This window comes from Lissotriton vulgaris, chromosome 11 (assembly GCF_964263255.1).
Source record: "Lissotriton vulgaris chromosome 11, aLisVul1.2, whole genome shotgun sequence".
NCBI lineage: Eukaryota > Metazoa > Chordata > Amphibia > Caudata > Salamandridae > Lissotriton > Lissotriton vulgaris.
The window spans coordinates 1,002,000,764-1,002,024,440 of NC_141699.1; the positions used below are offsets into that span (position 1 = coordinate 1,002,000,764).

Here is a 23,677-nt window from a genome sequence, read left to right on the forward strand (position 1 = left end):
ACTCATCCTTCCTTCTTGCCAAAACTGGTCACTGCTTTTCACATTGGGCAAACTTTCACCTTGCCCACTTTCTTTCCGCCTCTGCACCCTTCCAGAGAGTAAGAGAGGCTCCACCGTCTGGACACAAAATGTGTGCTTTCATTTTACCTGAATCGCACACAACAGTTCCGGGTGGATGACCAGCAATTTTCTTGACTACGTATGCACCAAGAAAGGCCAGGTTGTGCACAAGAGGACTATCACCCGCTGGGTCGTCTTGTGTATTAAGGTCTGCTATTCTCTGGCTAAAAAGGAAACTCCTGTGGAGTTGCGCGCCCATTCTACCAGGGCGACAGCAGCCACTAATGCATTGGGATGCGGTGTCCCCTGCAAGACATCTGTCAGGCAGCCTTATGAGCCTCGCTGCACACTTTTACCAAGCATCATTACCTTGACAGTCAAGTCCGGAGAGACGGCTGCTATGGCTGTTCTGTTCACCGTGACTTTCTGGTGTGATCTTTGTTCGCAGACCCACCACCGGGGTTTGTATTGCTGGGTTATCTATTCAAGGTAAGAAATCTATCACTAACGTGTCTCTTTCAGATAAACAAGTTACTTGTGTAACAATATATCTGTACGAGACCTTAGTTAGTGATAGATTCCTTACCGCACCACCCGACCTCCCCGTTCTGCAAACTGATTTCTAGGGTTAAGGTCATCCCTTTTCGGCCCTAGTTTCAATGCACCCGTGGTAAGTATCTTGCATGGCTCTGCGTTCCTGGCGTGGAAAGTTGTGTACAGAGCTGACGTCCGCGCGAGTGGGCGCGTCTAAGTAGCTCCAGCGACGTCATCTCGGCGATTACGACGCCAGCGACGTTCGCGGAGCCGTACGACGGCGCCTACCGACGCGCAGGGGTACTGCTGACGGGGAAAAAAAAAAAACTTTCCAGATCCAGTCTGACACCTGGGGATATTCTAAGGTAAGGAATCTATCACTAACTAATGTCTCTTACAGATATATTGTTTCACAAGTAAGTAACTTGTGCTTTGTATGTGTATTCCACATTGTTATTTCATCCTTTTCATGTCCAGTGTAGGTCTATTGTGTGTTCTGCTTGTTGGAATGTTGTGTTGCATGAATTTGTAACGCGCACAGATACTCATGAGTGTCCCGGCGTGATGCCTAGCAGAGTATGGAAAATGAAATTTAAGCGAAGGAATGTGTTTTCAGTTTCCCCTTGAAAGCCACTGGTTCCTGAATATTACGCAGGGCAAGAGGGAGGGCATTCCAAGCAGCCACAGCCTTCAAAGCTGCCCCCTAACCTCTGGTACTTAAAGCGAGGAACCTGAGCGAAGCGCAAAGACATAGACCGCAGGGGTCGCGCATGAGCATAAAATGAAAAACGCTTCTACAAATATAGAGGACCACAACCATGGAGAGCACAATGGGCCAGAACCAATGATTTAAATGTAACTCTATCCATCACGGGGAGCCAATGAAGTGATTGCAACTGATGGAGAACGCTGTTCCTAGCCGAAATGCCCAATAAAATCAAGCTGCCGTATTTTGGACCACCTGGAGCTTCTTCAGCAGGTAGCCCGGAATACCAGCATAGAGGGCATTGGTATAGTCCAACCGTGACAAAATCAGTGCACAGGTAACCGTTTTCCTCGACACCCGGGGAAGAAAAGGAAAAATATTTCTAAGGGTTTTCAGAAAGCCGAAACAGCAACCAGCCAACTTCTTAATGTGTGTCAAAAAGGAGAGACTCATCTAGCAGCTCCCGCAGATTGTTAACAGGCTGCCCTGTGGAGGTGGGAAAGGGGAAATCAGGAGGCCAAGTTAAAAGGGACTTTCTCAAATAAAAGAATCAGTTTTCTCTTCATTGCACTTGAGCTGTGCATCCGCCAACCATTTAAAGATAGAAGATAAACACTGTTGGTCCGATAGGACAGAGTCCGTTTTTTTTTCCCCCAGGTGAAAAGCTGCTGGGTGTCGTCAACATAGGCCATCACCTTGGCCCCCCAGCCCCTCCACCAGATATATCAGAGGAGTAACATAAATATTAAAAAGAAGGGGGCTAAGGGAAGATCCCTTGGGGACTCCAGTTGTCACTTACTGCGGGGAAGAAGACGACAGTGGAAGCCAAATCTGCTCTACGCGCCCCTCCAGGAAGGACCTGAGCCAACCCCAAACACCACCTGACGCACCAATCCCGGCCAGTCTCACTAGAAGAGAATGCTGGACCGTGTTGAACGCCGCTGAGAGGTCCAGCAAAATTTATGATGCTCTCCCACTGGCGTATAAACACTCACGGATGGCCTCCGACACCTCAACCAGGACTGATTTCTGTGCTGTGAGTAGCCCAAAACACCGATAAGACCTTGTGAAATAATAGAAGTTGGCTTCCTTTCCACAGCATTAACTTAAGCATGAATGATAAGTCCGAAATACATTTTAGGACAATGTCCCTCATATTGTGGGCGGGTTTTGGAGAAGATCTGAGAGCTACAGTCCATTGAATACAATTGTGTCCCTCTCTTTTTCATTGAGTTGTTGAATTTTAGTCTTGGTGCGATAGAGACAGAGGAAGCTTCCTCTCACCATTGAATCATATGGTGAAGACAGTCTATGATGCTGGTTAAATTCTTGCTTAATTGTTCCTGCAAAGATGTTCATATTGACCTGAAAGTCTAGTCTGTACATTTCGATTTGGTGGGTCCAAGGACACAGATATGTTGAAGACTAATGATAAATTGAGATGAGCCCTTGGGCATTCCCACTGACATTATCTGATTTGTTGGCTTTGCTTGTAGGCGATCAACTATATTCAGACTTGTGTCTCGCCCGGTTATTCTAGGGCATTTATTTATTCTTTTAGTAGGGTGATCTTGTCCACCGTGTCACAGGTGCAGAAAGTAGAATCAGTGATGCCTGGTGTAGAACCCAGAAGTTGCTATCCTTAGGTTGTGACAGGTGTGTTTGTGTTTAATATCCTGGTTTTAAAATGATTTCAAGGAATGCAAATAATTTGAAAAAAATCAATGTAATTGTGTGAATAAACCGGAGTATGATCAAGTAAAAATGAACCTGCAAAATTTATTAGAACTGTTTTCCTCATACATATGATTGGTTTTAGGTCCACATTGTGTGCCATTTTGTTTGAATATTTGCGTGTAATAGGATACTGTAGGTGGGATGTAAATGTGATGGTTTCTTTAAAGGAGCAGTTTCCAGTCACACATCGTATCTGTACAAAGAGAAACACCATTGTTATTGGAAGATTTGAAAGCAGAAGTGACTTGTCCAAAATGTTTGTGTTAACATTATAAATCATTCTGAAATAAAGCTTACTTTAAACAGTATCCTGAAACAATACCTACATACTTGAGAACAATTACTTTCACGTAGAGCACACAAGTAAATTAAATCATATAAGAGTTATGTATCTTGGTTTAATCCAGAAGTGAACATGAACAAATCACTAATAAACTTCCATAAACATGCCATCTCATTTAGAAACCATGTCAAGTTTGACAATAGACTTTATTTAAAGAGTGTACAAATATTTTTGTGGTGAAAGGTGTAAGTTTCAAGCAGAAATAATCCATGGATCAGAACGCTCAGAACTGTAATACTTTGGCCAATTTGACCCCCTTTATTTGATCTGTTGTGTGTGAGTAAATGGTCGGTTTTAACAATTGTAAGTTAGCAAACAGTGCAACATCTCCAGTTGTATTATTAGCATCCCAGTTACACTCCTCCCATCCAGTATGATTGAACAGTATATTAACTTTACCGTCTCTAAAGTACTAACATTATAGCATGTAGTGCCCCAGTTTGAAAAATTAGCATAAAATACTGGCCAAACTGATGTGTGTCTCCCAAGCCATCCATTACATGCACACGTAACAAGGATCAGCAAGGTCATTTATTGAAGGGTTTGCACTTCTGGGTACAACTTTAGTTAACTGATTATACCCTAATAACCCCTACTGGCAAGACCTCTTGAACCATGCCGACTACAAAAACGTAGCTAAATATTCTTCTCATCCATTTTGTACTGGAAGGAAAAGACATGCTGTGTCTTTCCAGCTTCCAACCCCATCCCCTCATGCTATTAATGTTTACCCGGGACCATTGATTTGATTATTACACAGGATAAACCGCACCATCTGTTGAGTTGCAGATGACACCGGAAACAATTCTGCATGCTCGACATCCAGTACCTCATATGTCAATTAAACACAAATAGAGTTCTTCTCAACCAAGAGTTTAAAGGAACACCTTTGGACACTGCGTTGTTCACACCAGTGTGTTTTGATTGAACTTTGACATGTGTTTTTAATTTTTTTTCCTACAGATTGTGTGCCTTCCATTTCAATGGCGGATAAGAATGCTTCTCCTTATTATTGTCAATGCTATGGTGTCCAGTTTAGTAGAGGTGAGGAAATTAATTTGTCAGCAGTGGTATGTAGTGTTTTTTGTAAAGACTTGCAAGTGGAATACAAATGGGTCTGAGAAGTGGGAAGTTTATCTTTATTGTAGCATTATTGATGTTTTAGCAAGAGGGCTAGGATGCAAGTGAGTATGAGGATTTGCTAAAAATGTTTTGAAAAACTTCAGCGAAACCCATTTGTGTGTGTTTTTGTTTTAATTTTTTTTTACAATAGGTATTTAAATATACATTAAAATGTTAAAGTACGCTACACTCAATAATATATAGTTATTATTGGTTGTTGTTATTTAGGCAGTTATCTGGTTTTTTTTTGTGTTTTTTTTTTATCTTCCAGGCATCAAAGGGGATGATGGACATAGTGTTAAACATTGCAAGCACTCACCCCCAGTCAACTGATCTGGGTTTAATCCATCATCATTCTTTAGCTCACTCTGCCACCCTAGTTCAGCCTTGGCCATATGCAAATCAGTCTCACCCTGTGCCTCATGGGAACAGTCCAGGCCGAACTGCCAAGTCATGTCTTCCCTGGACTGGAAACAAGCTTCTGTAGTAGGGGATCTCTGTGTATAGTCATAATCTAGTGAATAGTCCCGCCCATGTGCGTGGACCCCGGCAATCAAAAATAATCTCTTAAGGTGTCAAAATAATGCAGAAACTGCAAAGACACTTAAGAGAGAATTTAAAGACAAATAATGCAGCCTATATCCACAGGCTACACTGTCCAGTACTTCAACTAGAATTTCCACCAAAAAAACACCACACACAACACAGCCTGCAGTTTCTACCATAGAGAAACTTGCCTCCCCCAGTCAAAGACTCTGGAATGATAGAGAGGAAGGTAGGGACAGACAAGCCCCATAGGCTGCCATTATGTGGCTTAAATAGGATACTGTGCCTTTAAGAGAACTTTCCAGAACTTCTCCCAGTATCCCAGAATGCATAGCAGGTCCCTCTTACTTCAGTTCTTTTTTCCGGCTCCTGCTTACAGGACCCTGGCATTGAGCTCTCCCTTTTACAAGGGTTTATTGAATTCGTTTTTGCACTTTTAATTTTTAAAAGTGTTGCTGTTACTGCTTGGTGTTCTCTTCTCACTTTTGTGCTGTTTTTAGGCGTTTTGGGGCTCCGAAATGCCTGGCCTTTTTGTCAAGTGCCCAGCATGTGAGAGGAAGAAGGCCAAAAGCGACCCCCATGATGTCTGCATCGTGTGCCTTCCAGACGATCATGGCCCTGAGGAGTGTGTTATCTGCCAGCAACTTTCTGCTAGGACACTCAGGGACAGATTGAAGATCAGGCTGGCTGGCCTGGAGGATAGGCGCCAACGTGCTGCAGGTGGGTCTGGGCAGCCTGGGAGGGATCCCTCTGCCTCTGCTGAGGCCCCTGGGGGGCTCCCCAGGGGCAGGAAGTCCAGCCAACGGTCCCATTCTCCGTCGGCGTCGATGGCATCGACGACGGCGTCGAGAGGGATGACGACGGCGTGCTCCCCTTCTCCCCGGGGCTCCGGGTCGAGACGGCTCGACGGCGAAGGAGAAGCCGACGTCGAGGCCGCCGTCGACGTCATCGTCTTCGTCGACGTCGAGGTCATACCGACGCCGAAGGCACAGTGACGTACATCGACGCTCGCCGTCGAGGCGGCGCCGACGCTCGCCGTCGAGGCGACACCGTCGGTCGTCGTCGAGGCGACACCGTCGATCTCCATCGCGGCGACGCCGCCGATCGACGTCGAGGGGCTCCTCGACGTCGGGAACATCAAGGCGACGGCGGCGCTCGTCGTCAAGGGCGGACCGCCCGACGTCGAGAGGACGCCGAAGGGCGACGTCGAGGAGTCGGCGTTCGACGCCGAGGAGGAGACGGTCGACGCCGAAGAGACGGCGCTCGACGCCGGAGTCCAGGAGACGTCATTCGACGCCGGAGAAGCGTCGTTCTGCGTCCAGCAGACAGCGGTCAGCGTCGGGGAGCAGGTCACCCGCTCCAAAACGGCGGAAAAGGGACTCGAGTCCCAGGAGTCACGCTGCTTCCAGCGGTGGTCGCAAGAGGGAGAGGTCGCCTGCGGATGGGGATGGATCTCCGCGCCCCTCGCCTGGAGGGACACCGGGCTCGGTGTACTCGGAAGTGTACACTCCGTCCCGGCCCAGGACTCCGACTCCTCCTCCCGTGCCTAAGGAGGACCCTCCGCCCAAACCACCACTGCCTTCAGAGGACACTCCTCCACCTCCGGTCCCTCCGCATGGGCCCGCACCGCAGCCGAAGGTTCCTCCTCCGAGGTCCACTTCCCTGCCGTCCCTGCCTGCTCCTCCCAAGGGGACTCCGAAACCGAAACCCCGGGAGGAACCGAAGACGCCTCGTGATGAGCCAAGGAAGACCCCTCCGCGCAAACCGAAGGAGCGCCCACGGGCTGGCAGGTCTCGCTCTCGCTCTGGGCGGAAGGACAGATCGAGGCACAGATCATCCACGAGATCGAGGCACCGCCATAGGAGGCGCGAGTCTCGCTCTCACACGAGGTCCTCTGGGACCAGGGATTATTCACCTACCCTATCGGGGTCTCCGGACACCAGAGTGTCCCCGATAGATGACCTGGTGGCCTTTCAGGACGTACTGTTGCGGGGCGCAGCGAAGCTCGGCATCTCCCTGACGGTGCCTACACCGAAGACATCGGTCATCTTCGAGACGCTGCATCAGAGGCATCTGTCTCGTCCTCTCCTGCCCCTGGTGCCGGGCCTGGAAGAACCTGCTATGGCTCTGTTTCTCACCCCGGCTGTGACGAGGGCGGCCCCTTCGAGATTACTTAAGAAGTACCGAGCTCCCGAATCGGATCCGGCCTTCTTGAGGGCCGAGCCTCCACCTGACTCCGTCATCGTCACGGCGGCCCGCAAGCAGCATGCCACCACCCCGACCTCCACGGTTCCCCCGGACAAGGAATCGAGATGGATGGACTCGGCAGGAAGGAAAGTTTGTGGTACTTCCGCGACCTCCATGAAAGCGGCGAGTGCCACGGCTTTGTTGGGTCGCTACGACCGCGCCCTCTGGGACTCCCTTGAGCGCTTTGCGGAGCATTTGCCCCGGGAGCAGCGTGAAGACTTCACGGAAGTCCTGAGTGAGGGGATGCTGGTGGCCAACCAGATAATCAGCGCGGCTGCGGACTCTTCCCTGTTGGCGGCTCACGGATTTTGCCACGGGATCAACCAGCGGCGTCACGCATGGCTCCGGCTTACGTCCCTGAAACCGGACGCACAGCAGAGGGTGGCCAATCTGCCGTTTTCCGGTGAGACCCTCTTCGGGAAACATGCCGATGATGAAATGGCCCGCATGAAGGCGGAGGCCGAAACGCTGACGGCTGTGGGCCTGGAAAAGCCCAAGGAGAACAAGAAGCAGTACCGCCCCTTCCAACGGCGGTTCGGCGGACAGGGCCGAGGTCGAGGACAGGCCTCAGGACACTCCCAGCAGCAGCAGCAGTTCCGGAAGCCGTTCCAGAAGCGGCAGAGGGGCAGGGGAGGCCAGCAATCGGCTCCGGCGCCCAAGGGCCAGGCGGGGCCTAGGCCCTAGGAACTTACTTCCCCCGGATCCGTTACCCACTCCGGTAGGGGGAAGCATCCAACTTTTTCTGGCAGAGTGGAGAAAAATTGCTCAGGACAAGTGGGTGCTGAATATTGTTTGCAATGGATACAGTCTTCGGTTCACCAGCCCTCCTCCAGCTATTCCCCCGGTCAGCTCGCAGTTTCAGCTGCGCGAGCTTCAGGCGGAAGCGGATATCCTGTTGAGGAAACGGGCGGTAGAAGACGTACCTCGGTCTCAGAGAGGAAGAGGTCTGTACTCCCGGTTCTTCCTGGTTCGCAAGAAGGACAAGAACGAGTTCAGGCCCATTCTGGATTTGCGACAGGCAAACAAATGGATTCGCAGAGAAAAGTTCCGCATGCTGTCGTTGCATCAGATTTACCCTCAGTTGCAACAGGGGGACTGGCTTTGCGCTATAGACCTACAGGATGCTTACTTCCATGTGCCCATTGCACACAAACACAGGAAGTTCCTGCGGTTCCAAGTCGGCACCAATCACTATCAATACACAGTACTCCCATTCGGACTGAAGTCTGCGCTGAGAACGTTCTCGAAGTGCATGGCGGTGGTAGCAGCACACCTGAGGAAGAACAAGGTGTTCGTCTACCCGTACCTGGACGATTGGTTGATCAAGGCATCCTCCTTCTCGGAAGCGCGAGCACACTTCCAGAAGACGTGCGTTCTCTTGAACAAGTTGGGGCTGCACATCAACATGGCCAAGTCTGTCCCGACTCCGGTCCAATGCATACAGTACTTGGGAGCCTCCATCAATACGCTGTCAGCAAGCGTGTCTCCTTCGGAAGAGCGACGATTATCACTCCTTCGAAAGGCTCAGGCTCTTGTGACGACTCCATCTACAACAGTGAGGACGGTGTCTTCTCTACTGGGATCGATGGCCTCTTGTATCTTCCTGACGCCACACGCACGGCTGCACATGAGACCGTTGCAGGAGTGCTTGGAGGACCAGTGGGATCAGAGGAAAGGATCTTGGGACGACAGGATTCGGCTGTCGCTGCATGCTCTTCAGTCTCTGAAGTGGTGGTGTTCGGCGGAGAATCTCCTAAAAGGGGTTCCCTTTCACAAGGACATACCCAAGCAGACTGTCGTGACGGATGCGTCTCTTCTGGGATGGGGAGCGCACTCCGGGACTCTACAGATTCAAGGCACGTGGTCACCGATGGAGGCCACGTATCACATCAATTTCCTGGAACTCAGAGCTGTTCACTTGGCGCTGAAGGCCTTTCTTCCGTCCTTCCAGACCGACTCTCTGCTTGTACAGACGGACAATACCACCACGATGTATTACCTCAACAAGCAGGGGGGCTCGAGATCGCGCACCCTGTCTCAGGAGGCGCAGACGATCTGGCACTGGCTTCTAGCCAGAGGACTGTCGATAACGGCCACCCATCTGCCAGGTGTGCAGAATGTTCAGGCAGACGCACTGAGCAGGCTGCTTCAGGAAAACCACGAATGGGTCATAAACGACGAAGTACTAGGAGAAGTCTTCGCAAGGTGGGGAACTCCAGACGTAGATTTGTTCGCCACCGCCGAAAACAGCAAGTGCAGAGACTTCGCCTCCAGGTACTTCCAACAAGGGACGCTGGGGAATGCGTTGTGGATCAACTGGACGAACAGCTTTCTGTACGCCTTTCCTCCCATTCCCCTGATTCCGGCGGTGCTCATCAAGCTGGCCCGATCCAGGACTCGGATGATACTCATCGCCCCGGAGTGGCCCAGGCAGTGGTGGTTCACGGACCTACTTCACCGGTCTCTCCTTCCTCACATTCGGTTGCCGTGCAGGCCGGACCTTCTCACGAAGTTCGGGGGACGGATGTTGCACCCCAACCTCTCGTCTTTGAGTTTGGCGGCATGGCTCCTGAGATAGTGCAATATGGCCATCTGAATCTGCCCGATGATTGCATGGACATACTGAGGGAGTCTAAGAGACCTTCCACTCGGACTTCATATGCTTACAAGTGGAAGAGGTTTTGTATATGGTGCCATTCTAAGGACCATGATCCTACTACCTGCAAGGAAGATGTCATCCTTCCTTATCTTTTACATTTGGCGCAGTCTGGCCTTAATGTCCATTCCATTAAGGTACATCTTGCTGCATTGACTGCCTACAGGAAATGCCCTTCACAGACTTCCTTTTTCCAGATCCCTGTGATCAAAGACTTTCTGGAAGGTTTGAAGAAAGTATTCCCTCCTGTCAGGCTCCCTTCGCCTTCGTGGGAATTGAATGTGGTGCTGTCCAGATTGATGAAGGAGCCTTTTGAGCCTATTCATAAGGCTTCGTTGCAGCACCTGTCCTGGAAGGCGGCGTTCCTCGTGGCCATTACATCGGCCCGCAGGGTGAGTGAAATTCAGGCGTTGTGTTGTAATGAACCTTATACTGTATTTCATGCTGCTAAGGTTGTTATGCGTACTCACCCTAAATTTCTTCCCAAGGTTATTTCTGATTTTCATATCAACCAGACTATAACTTTGCCTACGTTTTTTCAGAACCCTTCATCCCCAGCGGAGAGGTCTCTCCATTCCCTGGATGTGAGGAGGGTCTTGAAATTTTATCTGGATAAAACCAAAGATATTCGTAGGTCTGACCAGTTGTTTGTCAATTATGGATCGGTCAGGACGGGTCTTGCGACCTCTAAGCAGTCCATCTCTAGGTGGATTGTGTCCTGCATACAATTGTGTTATCAGAAAGCTAATAAGACCTTAGGGGGTAAGCCTAAGGCTCATTCCACCAGGGGCAAAGCTGCCACGACGGCTCTGCTCCGTAATGTGCCGTTTGCTGAAATATGCAAGGCAGCCACTTGGAAGTCGGTTCATACCTTTGCTAAGCATTACTGCCTGGACACTGACGCCAGGGCAGACGCTCAGGTTGGACAGGCTTCGCTGCGGAATTTGTTCGCACAGTAGTGGCGTTATGTATTATTCTCCACCGCCGCTTTGGTGTGGGGATGGGCTTGCCATTCTATTCACTAGATTATGACTATACACAGAGATCCCCTACTACAGAAGGAGTAGTTTCTGTCCTGTAACTCCAGTTCTGTAGTAGGGGTATCTCTGTTATAGTCATAAGCGCCCGCCCTCCTCCCCGGTGGAGATTGTTTCATCATACAAGAATGCGACAGGTCTGGCGTGCTTCGCCTTCAAAAAGAACTGAAGTAAGAGGGACCTGCTATGCATTCTGGGATACTGGGAGAAGTTCTGGAAAGTTCTCTTAAAGGCACAGTATCCTATTTAAGCCACATAATGGCAGCCTATGGGGCTTGTCTGTCCCTACCTTCCTCTCTATCATTCCAGAGTCTTTGACTGGGGGAGGCAAGTTTCTCTATGGTAGAAACTGCAGGCTGTGTTGTGTGTGGTGTTTTTTTGGTGGAAATTCTAGTTGAAGTACTGGACAGTGTAGCCTGTGGATATAGGCTGCATTATTTGTCTTTAAATTCTCTCTTAAGTGTCTTTGCAGTTTCTGCATTATTTTGACACCTTAAGAGATTATTTTTGATTGCCGGGGTCCACGCACATGGGCGGGACTATTCACTAGATTATGACTATAACAGAGATACCCCTACTACAGAACTGGAGTTACAGGACAGAAACTACTCCATCCTGTGACCGGTTTCTGGCTAATCAGCCATCATCAGCCAGGCTAGTTTGAATCTGTGGCAAAGTGAGCAAGGAACCCACGTCTGGGCGCACCCTGCCATCTTAGGGCGAACAAAGCAAAACCAAAGGGGATGATAGACAGAGTGTTGAACATTGCAAGCACTCACCCCCGGTCAACTGATGTGTTTAATCCATCATCATTCTTTAGCTCACTCCACCACTCCAGTTCAGACATGACCATATGCAAATCAGTCTGACCCTTTACCTCATGGGAACAGTCCAGCCTGAACTGCCAAGCCATGTCTTCCCTGGACCAGACACAAGCCTCCTGGGACTGGTTTCTGGCTAATCAGCCGTCATCAGCCAGGCTAGCTTGAATCCAGTAGCAAAGTGCAAGGGACCCACGTCTGGGAATACCCTGCCAACTTAGGGCGAACAAAGCAAAACCAAAGGGGATGCGCAGCTAGTTTGCCCATCCTAAACGCATTCTGAAAACGCAACACATGGAGTGCTTCCTCAAGAAGCAAATTACAATTTGGCCAAGCAGTCTTAGGAAATATATTTGCTTAAGACATTGTCTGCTAAACACTTCCTATTTTCCTGCACCTGTCCTCAGTCTTTTCTACAAGCATTGTAGTGATAAATTAATTTTATATGATCACTTTGCTACCCCAGCCCAGAGGCTGTAATCTTTACACTTGTATATCTGCTGGTGGTGAAACCCAGCAGGTCAGTCACTTATTAACAAGGAACCGGTAGTGATTTTTACCCGTGACAGTGCTATGCCATGTGCATTTATTGGGTGCCAGCTGCAGTATGTTTGTTTATATTTACGCTTGAGAAACAATTTCTATGTCCGCCACAAAGTGTCAAGGTACCCACAGGTTGATAATAAGTGAACATCTACAGACTTGGAACAGTGCTGTAGCAATTTCTTACTCTGGTAGTGCAGATTGGACCAAACCACTTTCTTGCTCTAAAGGTTGTGGGCATCAGGAGCGCTTTCCAGCTTTTCCTTATGTGACGATGACACTAATAGAAATGATCAAAGAGTACTATGATACAACTAGTGGGACTGAACACATTTAGCCTTTCTTATATGTAGAACCACATGTTACATAGATTTTAAGTATGCATACTGACCTATTTGTAAACGTTCTATAATAGAAAAAAAACCTCTTAAAAAATAAGTGTCTGGATTTATATGCCTGTAACATGAAGGAAAACTCGCCTCTTTACTTGTAATAGTATAACGCCAGACTAGAAGTAGCCAATGTTTTGTGTGTGTTTGTATACCAACGGTTACAATCAAATGTTTCATACGTTCTACATCTTAAATTGTATAAAAATTACTAATGCATTAGTACATTGACTAAATAATGTAAAATCCCAGTATTACTCTTACTGAAAAGGTAGAATCAATTAATTGTATTTCCATGCATCCTGACCTCACAAGAGGTCAAGAAAGTCTGAGGAGCCAGCGGACACCACTAACAAAAGTGATGGTTTTGAAATCGAAGGGGTGCATTGAGGTTCTGGCTCTACATAAAGAACAGAACCAGTCAAAATCCAAAAGGCTAGAATCGTCCTAATGAATCGAAATGCAAAATTTGTTTGGGGGGGGAGCGGGGTCACAGAAACTATTAGATCTGTACTGTATTGAAAATGACTCACAATTATTGAACTTAGGAGACGGCATTCAGACAAGACTGTGCAAGCGGAGTCCTTCTTTGACTGATGCAAATGGTGTCTGGGGTCATTGTTTAAGCTCTTTGATAGCTTATCTTGAGTCCAAGGCTTCGACTGACATAATTATTTAACAGAGCCTGAAGTTGTCAAACCAAAAATGTTAACATTATATTGAATCATAATACGGCAAGGAAACACATGGCTGGAGCTAATGTTAGAAGACAAGTCTTGTATAGAAATGCATGACTTTGATTTTGAAGTTCAGTCTAAAGTACAGCAAAATGATTTTAGTTACAATAATTTTTTCTCTGTTGGGATGGATCAAAATGCTACTGACGCATTGCCAAGACACTGCTACAACTTTTTCATCTTTCCAACAACAGTATGCATTCATGCCTTTGGTATATTGCACCTCACAAGAGCTGTAGCAGGCAGAAAACCCAAACCCTTCATCACCTAAAATTCTCTCCAGAAATAAGTAGTGGAAGGGACGTTATTTCTTTTTTTAAAGTAGGCATTTCTTTGCTTTTTCATGTCCTATCGTTTACAAAACAATGAATGCTCACACCTGTTAAATTTATGTCCAGGGAAATGAGTGGTGTAGGATTATGTGCTAATTCACATGGTACCTCTTACGTAGAAGGGAAGGCCATTCTCCTTATGTTATTTTCTAGTCCTTTAAAAGAGTATGAATTGGACGTCGATTTCATAACATATAATCTATTGAACTTCAGAAAAACATCCCAAAAAACATTGGTTCCTTTTCAGAGGGTCGCATTGGTTGTAGCCACATAAAAACTGCGACTTTTTTTAAAGAGGGGAAACATCATTTAGGTTCTCGTCAATCCTTTTCATACATGCTTCATTCGTTCATCAATGGATTGGGCTTTACCTTCTTAGTTTCAGTTTTGTATCCTTTTAAGGGTTCTTTCACTCTGAGGGAAACAAGGTAATAGCAAATATGAATATTGTCTCAGACCTTACACTATTTCAGTTAAGAATATAACCTTGTCACATTTGCTGGTGATGGTACATTTTTCTAAACAACCCTTCTCCTACATTTCAGTGAAAAAAATTCCCATGGTGGACATTTCCAGATTCGAGAAAAGGATATGCATTTCATCAACATTTTGAAAATTGTGCAGTTTGCAATCAGTCTTACATTAAATATATCACACAGGCACTCAGTCTGAATGTCAATACCGCTATATTATGTTACTTTAGTAAACAAACCTAAATAGATTTGTGACTATTTTTAAACAAAAAATCCAGTGATTTTAAGGATATCTTTTTAAAACGATGTTCAGTCTTTGCGTCTAGAAGACTCTACGTTTTTGTCATACGTCTGAGACCTTTTTTTACATCTTAATTGGGAAGAAATTTCTCTTCTGATGAAGTGAGGCTTTAATTTAGACAAACAGAGAAATGATCTGATTGATATGGAACTCTGAAATTTAATTTGGCTAGAAAGAAGGTTGAGTGCTTGAAGAGCACTTAGTATTATGAAATATTGTGCAAGGTCAGTGATGGAATAGAGTCTAGATCTCAGGCATCCGCCTCTCCGATCTAATGTACCATGGTGAATTCATTCATTCATTCAAATATTTATTTGGACGGAGGCAAGATGGCCGCCGTGGCTCTGTAGAGGATAGTCGCTAATTTCCTCTCTCTCATCCATGGTTTGAATGGACTGGAATTGAGAATACGGGGATGTGGGTCCTGGATGGATTTCTGACTCGCATAACGGCAGGAATATTCAGCTCGTGTTTATTTAAAAGTCTAGCGGTTAAAGCAGGGGCAACTCTGCTCAGTCGTTTGGCAAAAATACTTAACACGGCTAAACCACCCTGCAAAATGTCGCAACGGAGCAAGCCAGACAAGGATAAGGATAAGGATAAGGACAAGACTGCATCGGCATCGGCTGGACCGACCAAAGGTTCGGCGGTAAAAGAAGGCGCGATTCCAAAAGTACTAACTGCTCCTGCTGCCACTGGCAGAAAGCAAACGGAGCAACTTAGCCGATCCGCTAAGAGTGCTCTACTTAAGAAAACGGAGAGGCAAGAGAAGAAGAGCGAAATGAAACCAGAGACCAGGTTTGCAGTGAGCAAGCAAGCGAAAGAAATAACAACGGAGACTGAAGGAAAAACCCATCGTGCACAGATGGTGACATCAAAGGAGCAACTTCGCCAAGCAACCTTACCGGAGTCCTTCTCACCTAAGCCTCTCCCATCAATTCAGATACAGGCGCCTGACCTGCGTCAACACGGGGATACGAGTGGATTTCCACCGGGAGAGCAGAGGGAGACGGAATCTCTGCGGCTTCCAGCGGAGCGGAGCGCAGGCGCCGGAGATGCAACAGACCGCGAGGACGCCGGCGTCAAGGTCCCGGTTGCTGGGCAACCACTGAACGTTGCGGGAGACAGTCTGCAGCAAGCGCCATGGCTCTCAGCGGCCGAGAAGGCAGAAGAGGAGGAAGGTCTGAAGGGTGACCCAAAAGGTAACGCGCTAGAGCGGCTTGAGAGGCAAAACAATTCCCAAATGTTAGACGCACTATTGAATGTCGAAATTGAGCTGGACAAAAAAACTTCTAAGCACCTTGACCCGAGCTGGGGGAGCGTACAAACAATAGGAGATCTACAGGGCTTTGGACAGGAACAGGGGGCTGGCAAAGGAGGCACAGGAGACAGAGCTACGATTGGAGGTTCCCCTGAATTCTTCAGTGAATGAGGGTTCAGACACCTCAGACATAAGTGAACCTGAAAATGATGATGAGAGGACTACTACGGACCAGTCTTCAGGTTCAAGTACAAGCAATGATTCCAGGGATTTATCGACCAAGAAGAAGAAAATAATTGGGGCTAGAAGAGACGGTAAGGGGTCTAGAAGCAGTATGAATCAGAAGCTATCCTGGGACTATTCAGCTACGTCGGAAACTTATCAAGAAAAAGATCAGAATGAGGGAGGTAATGAGGAAAGGGCAAAATCCCAAAATGTAACTTTGGAAATGTTGTTCGGAACCTTGAAGCAGATGCAAGCTGAGGCTAGAGTAGAAAGCCGAAGAGCAAAAAGAGATACAAAAAAACTACAAGCCTCTATCAGAAAAGTAAATAGAAAGCAGGAAGTGGTTGAAGTAAGAGTAACACAAGTGGAGGAAAGGACTAGCAGAGCAGAAGATGAGATAACGGACTGGAAGACTTTTAAAATGGAACAAGAAAAGGTAGTAGAAGACTTGCAATGGAAGTTAGAAGATTTTGAGAACCGCCAGAGGCGCAACAATGTAAGACTTTTGGGACTTGAGGAAGGACGGGAGGGGCAAGATCCTAGAGGGTATGTAATTAAAATTTTAACAGAAGCCTTCCCAGAATCAAAATGGCAGTGGGAACTTGAAGTACAAAGGGCTCATAGATATCCTCTGTTTGTAAAGAGAAACCGGGGGGGGGGGGGTGGGGGGGCAGGAGAACGCCTTGCCAAGGGCAATGCTGGTTTTCTTAGGTAATTTTCTAGCAAGGCAGGAAATAATTGACAAATCAAGACCCGATTCTAGAAAAACTGCAGATGGAAACACATTCTTTGCCCGCCCAGATTTCCGCCATGTCACCGTCGAGAGAAGGTGGAAGCTAAGGCAGTTGATCGCGCCTTTCCAAAAACAAGGAGCAGAAGCTTATTTGTTGTTCCCAGCGAGATTGAAAGTCATTAGGAAGGGGTACACAAAGATGTTCACATCAGAGATAAAAGCGGGGGAATATCTTGCAGAGATCACGGAGCTGGATAAAAGGAAAGGAAGGTAGAGCCAGAAGTCCGCAAAAAAAACCATCAGACAGCCCACAAAAAACCCCGTAATGAGAAAAGTAAGCTAAAATTTCGGTTAAAATATGGCCAAAAAATATGAATAGAAATATACGAGGGAGCAGGATGAGAGAGAGTAGCGACTCTGCAGACTACAGGGGCTACACATAGGTCAGGATTGACCTATTTGCCTGTACCAAGGGGGGGGGGGGGAAGGGGGGGGGATCCAAAGGGGAGGGAAGTGGAGGGGAAAAGGGAGGGGGGAGCTGGGGGGGCGGGAGAGACTTGCACGCAGTGATGAGCACAAGCACAATATACAGAAGAGAGTAGAGAACGACTTGGGGGATAAGCTAAACTACTGTGTGGTAAAAAAATCAACTGATAAGAAAGCAATAAAGCAGATTGAGAATTGTTGGTACAGGTGTAAGCAGAAAATAGGAAAGAATAAGAACTATAATGACTTGTAGGGTAGTATCGATAAATATCTGTGGATTGAATGAGTTGAATAAAAGGCTTAAAACTGCTGCCCTGCTAAAATCATTTAATCCTGATCTGGTGTACCTTCAGGAAACACACATTGAAGGCACAAAGGCTTATTTGCTAGATCAGCTGGGTTTTAATGTATTAGCAAAAACTAATCAAAATACAAAAACGAGAGGAGTAGCCATTCTTGGCAAGAGGTATGACACACAGATCAAAAGAAAGAAGGAGGACCAGTGGGGGAGGTGGGTCATAGCACAATTAATATTTAGAGGAGAAACTATTACGGTTGTGTCGGCTTATGGATCTACAGGGGATGATCCAGATATCTTTCAATATTTAGATATAGAACTAGCACAATGGCCGGAGCCTATCATATTATGTGGGGACTTAAATCTACATGATGAAGATAGTAGTTTTTTAGACCCCGGTAGGAAATATTCAGGGAGGAAGAAAAGGACATATAGAGCAGTAGCAGATATGGCAATGAATAATTCGCTGGATGATCTATGGTTAAGATGTCACCCCAACCTGGATGGGAGTACCTTTTTTTCAGCCCCACATCAGAGAATGGCTAGGTTGGATTATTTTTTAATCTCGTGAGACCTAATGGATAGAGTAAGGATTGATAGGGAACCAAGGATTATTTCAGACCATAATCCGCTAGTCTTAACTGCAGAAGTTGGACAAAGGAGAAACAAAGAGATAAGACAATGGACTTTTGACAGAGCATTACTACAGGATCAGTTTTATAGAGAAAGAATGAATAGTTGGATTAAGGAATTCTGGGAGATTATTAGGGATTCAGCAGCACTAGGGATAGTGTGGGACGCTTTTAAAGCTGGTGTAAGAGGGGAAACCCTGAGCTATGTTATCAAGATGCAGAGAAAGTCAAAGGTAAAAGCTGAACAAATTAATAAACTAATCAGGGAAGCGGAGGAAGCACTTATCTCAGCAATACTTATACAATCCCCCATTGACCAGATATTATTGAAAATAATAGAGTTAAAAAATGAAGCTATGGATGGGATAGCGAAAACGACAGTGGAGAAGTATGTCGCAAATAAAGAGAAGGTATATGAACTTAGTGAGAGGGTAGGGCATATATTGGCAGTACGAGCTAGGCAAAGGGAGGGGTTGGCTGATATTAAGGAGATTAAAAATTCTCAGGGTGTCACGGTCAAGGAAGCTGATCAGATCAGAGAAGTTTTTAAATGTTTCTACACGGAATTATATACCTTAGATGGTCAGGAAAGGGATGAAGATATTAAGACTTACTTAAGTGAGATAGAGTCATCTGTCCTAACAGAGGAGGACAGAAACGGATTGGAAGAGGCAGTGCAGATGAACGAACTGGTGGAGGCCCTGAGGGATTTACCATCTGGCAAGGCAGCTGGACCGGATCAAATACCGGTAGAATTTTATGAAGTCTTTTAACCATCCCTTCTGAATGAAATGTTCAATGTAATGTTGTTGGCACAATTGGGTGAGTCTGTTCCAGAATCATGGGGTGGTGCAGACATTATTGTAATACCAAAGAAGGGCAAACCGGCAGATGCTCCGGGGTCATATCGTCCCATTACGTTAATGAATGCAGATGTTAAGGTATTTTCCAAAATTTTGGCGTAAAGATTATCTAGAGTTATTGAAGCACTGGTAGTTCCTTCACAGCATGGCTTTATACCGGGCAAGGGAACAACTCAGCACACCAGACAGGTAATCCTGGCATTTGACGTAGCAAATACTCTAAAAGATCCCATGGCTGCCTTGTTTTTGGATGCTGAGAAAGCATTTGACAGGGTCTCCTGGAGGTATTTGTGGGAAGTCTTGAGATGGAATGGTATAGGACCAAGATATATAAAGGCTTTACAAACCTTATACATAAACCCGACGGCTAAGATAAGGGTTAACAGAGGTCAGTCTTCTGCAGTTAACATCCAGAGCGGTACAAGGCAGGGGTGTCCTTCTTCTCCCCTGCTTTTCGCTTTATACCTTGATCCCTATATACGGAAATTGGAAAATAATGCTCAAATTCCCCCACTAATGTTAAATGGATGTAGATTTAAAACGCTAGCATACGCAGACGATGTGGCCATTCTGACTGCAAGACCTACAGCTGCAATAAGTATAATTGAGGGTGAAGCAGGGCGATTTGGTCAATTTTCAGGCTATAGTTTAAACAGTACTAAAACTCAGAATGTTAAAAACCAGTGGGTAGTATGAACTGATGATAGAGTGGTGGGAGAGGCAACGTATTTAGGGGTGCGAATCACAGCAGAAATTGATAAGATCGTTAAAAATAATATGGATCCTTTGATTGTTCAAGTCAAAAAGGACTTGGATAAAAATGAATAATTTACATCTATCCCTGGTAGGATGTACTAACATCATTAAGATGATGATTCTACCCAAATTTTTGTATTTCTTTAGGGCCATTCCTCTTCTGTTGGAAGCCAGTTGGTTCAATGGTATAGAGGCCATATGTAACAGGTTCATCTGGGCACATGGCAAGACCCGGAGAGCTTATAGATATATGACACTCCCCAGGGAAAAAGGGGGCTGGGGTGCACCAGATTTTCGTTTGTATTACATGGCATCTGTTTTGCAATATATACAAGGACTAATTGGGGGGAATACGGATGATGTAAGAACACAAACCATATCTACTGAATTATATGCTGTTGTACTTGGACCAAATGCTTATAATTGTTTTCTAAAATGTACAGATTTCAGTTATTTTAAGAGAACCAGATTTAAAACTGTTATGGCGGCAGTTACGGTATGGAATGCTTTCACAAAGAAAGTCAAGATGGGGAGATTTAATAGATATGTCTCTCTGATTAATAATAGATCGCTCCCAGCGGAGATATTTGCTGATCAAACTATGGCAGAATGGGCAACAAGAGGGATTACGCAAATAGGTGATTTTTTTACTCAGGATGGCTTCAAACAATTCTCAGAACTACGAGAGTCATATGGTATAGACAATAGGGGCTTCTTCAAGTACCTCCAGATTAGGAGTTTTTTAAAGAACAAAGCAGGAGGCCCGGTAGGCTTTAATAAAATAGAAATAATGGAGAAAATTAAATTGATGGGGGATTGCACAATTAGGTCCTTTTATGCAGCTTTGATGAAGGAAAAGCAGGACGATTTAGAGAAATTTAGTCTGAAGTGGGCAGAAAAATTGGGGGTAGAAAGTAATCTGTTTGTTGATTCTTTAAATTTAGGATGCACAATACTAAGTGCAGCCCCTCTGCAGTCTCAGCACTATAAGACACTCTATTTTCTCTATTTTACTCCGGCTAGGATTGCAAAATGGGGTGGGAATACAGGAATTAATTGCCCCCGCTGTAATGAATTGGAAGCAGACAGCATACACATCTTTGCAACATGTCCTCAGTTGCAATCTTTGATTAAGGAGATAGAGGGGTTCTTGGCAAGGTCTCTAGATATCGGGATCCGTTTTACCCCTTCTTGGATTATGTTAGGAGTGGCTGAGCAGGAGCATGAGCAGTATACAGAATTTATGTTTGTTTTAATGGCAGTTTACAGATTAACAATTGCCAGGGCTTGGTTAGATAAAAATCCCCCAAAATTCCAAAATCGGCTGGCAAATACGCTATATGCTCACAAGATAGAGGAAAATATGTATGCCCGGAAAGGGAGGAGAGGAAGACGCTTGGGGAAAAGAATATGGGAGCCACTAAGTAAATGGAAAGAAAAGCAAAGAAAGGATGATTAGTGGGTATAAGAGAGGACAGTTCAATTTGTGGTTGCTGTTTTATTTTTTATTATGACCTTTATGTTTTGTATTTGACTCATTTACTCTGTAAAATGTCTTGAACTTATTTTTGTGGGACCTATCCTTTGCATGGCATACTTTAAAGTTGAGATTTAGAAAATCAGAAATTAAGTAAATTACTGTAATTGTCAAAATTATAACTTGTGCAAGCAGAATTGTGCTTATGTTTGTAAAAGAAAAATAAAAACTTTTAATAAAAAAAATATATATTTATTTGGACAGGGCAACATTACGTTTTAAAAGAGTAGAACGTCTTCTCACAGTGGCACGAACTTTCTCTAAGGCTTCTAAAAAGTTGTGGATTACTGGAATTGGTAAAGAAAAATCTTTGAGAAAGACTTTTCCACTACTTAGTAATGCATTCCACCTGGAATTTGTTGAAAGAGATTTGCAAACCACATTTTGGTAAAGGAAGTAAGCAAATATTTCTGTTCTTGACATGTCATTGGTTCGGACCATTTCTTTTGGTGCAAGATGTGGAATTTAATACTTTTCAAGGCATAGTAAGAAAGTGAAGCAAACATTTGCACTCCTTCAGATTCTTCTTCAGTCTAAAGATGGGAGTTCGAAGGGCTATATGTAACCTTTTTGACATTTTGCAATGTTTTATATCAACCAACAAGGCACAAAATCCCATCTCAGCATAAGCACGAGAACTTTGGGATTGGGTCCTGGAACATCACAGTTTCATAAGAGCAGAGTAACTTTCGAGAAATCATAAATCGACCTCTTTGCAACTTAAGACAACAAAAATGCCAGTTCTATGTTAGCATGAAACCACAAGCAGGCTCTTTGGTAGAATGCAGTTCCTACTCTTCTCCAAATTTCTAGAGTATTTACCAGACTGAAGTGAGAACCATTTAAAACTATTTTAATTGAGCCAAGATGGTTGAGACAATATTGGTTCACCGGCCCACTAGTACTAGTGGAACAACCACCAAACCTGCTCGCCAAATCTTCCACCCAGGTGCCAGGGGCACATCCTACATCACACCCATGGTTCTCTGAAGTTCTCTGCCATTGACCTTTAGTTAAGGACTTCCTTTATTTAGAAATTCCTAATAAATGTAGAAAATTATTGGGGCTACTCAGAGCAACCTCTACAAATAAGACCCACTCAGTTAAGTGTAAGAGGTCCTGTAAATGGTGTTCCTCAAATGGCCTTCACCCACTCTCCCTTCAGCTATACCAGACTTTACCTTGTGTCTTGGAGCACATCCGCTTGGAGCTAGAGCATGCCCCAGTCAATGCTCACCCTGCTGTTATATCAAGATAAGACTACCCCCATGTTGAACCATGTTGCGGTCATAAAGAGTCCTTCAAGAATTTCTAAATGGCCTCCTTAGTATTTTCTTTATGTCTAGAAAACGGCCAACTGAATGGGAGCCAAATACGCTATAGCTCAAGTAATGAAGTCCGCTCCAGGCCGATTTACTGATTTCAAATCGGATATCTACCATGTACAACTGTTCTGTTGCTGACTATTGCCTCCTCAAGGAGAGTCTGTGAAATAAAAGCTTTCACAATAAAAAAGAATTGCCACCGATTCACCAAGGACAATGTCATGTTGCGTACTTATCCTCAATTAATTCCTAAATCTCCTAAGTACTTACACTTTAATGAGCCAGTTATTCTCAAGTTTCTACCAGAGCTCTCCAGATGCAGCGGAAAGAACATTGCATTCATAGTTTTCAGGCTTTTGTATCTTTCATAGCCCATCCTCCTCCCCACATCTAGGCTCATCCAGATCAATATATTGCTATTTGTAATGCAGAAATTTGAGGTGAGATGGCTTGTGGGAAAGGTGAGTCTAACTTTATTGGCTAAAGTTCAGGGCTTTTCTAGCGAGGTTGATGTGCTGCTAAAGTCACACAGTTTTAAGTTATTTCAGGCAGCCAGCGTCTTATACAGCTATAGCAAAGTTACAGTGGGAGTCACACTTTGACCACAGGGACTGATTTAAGTATGCAAATCTATGAAGGACACCATGGCTAGATCACAATATTTACAGGTAAGTCATTTTGTTATTCCCTTTGCCTAGTCCTGCATCACTTGCAATCACCTACATTAAGCATTCTAGGATGATGCTTTGTATGATGCATTTAGCATTCTAGGATGATGCTTGTATGATACATTATTCATTCTATGATGATGATGCTTTGTATGATGTCTGCTGGGGTTCTGAGCTCTATTATGAAATCATTCACGGAATGGGCCCTTTAAATTTTTGTGTGTATACTTCTTCTACAGTTATTTCTTCTGGCCACCCAATGGTGGGTCCAATCTGTCATTCCTTGGACAGGCTTTTGTTGGCTGGCTT

General features: G+C 45.3%; 1 protein-coding gene across 7 annotated transcripts in view; it reads left to right on the forward strand.

Moving 5' to 3' along the window:
• ATP13A3 (ATPase 13A3) overlaps positions 1-23,677 on the forward strand; it is a 486,442-nt gene that overhangs the window by 368,736 nt on the left and 94,029 nt on the right. For all 7 annotated transcript variants that reach the window (XM_086944284.1, XM_086944281.1, XM_086944283.1 and 4 more), the window contains one exon: positions 4,344-4,424. In XM_086944284.1, the coding sequence (XP_086800410.1) occupies positions 4,344-4,424 (81 nt within the window). The remainder of the gene's footprint in view (positions 1-4,343; positions 4,425-23,677) is intronic.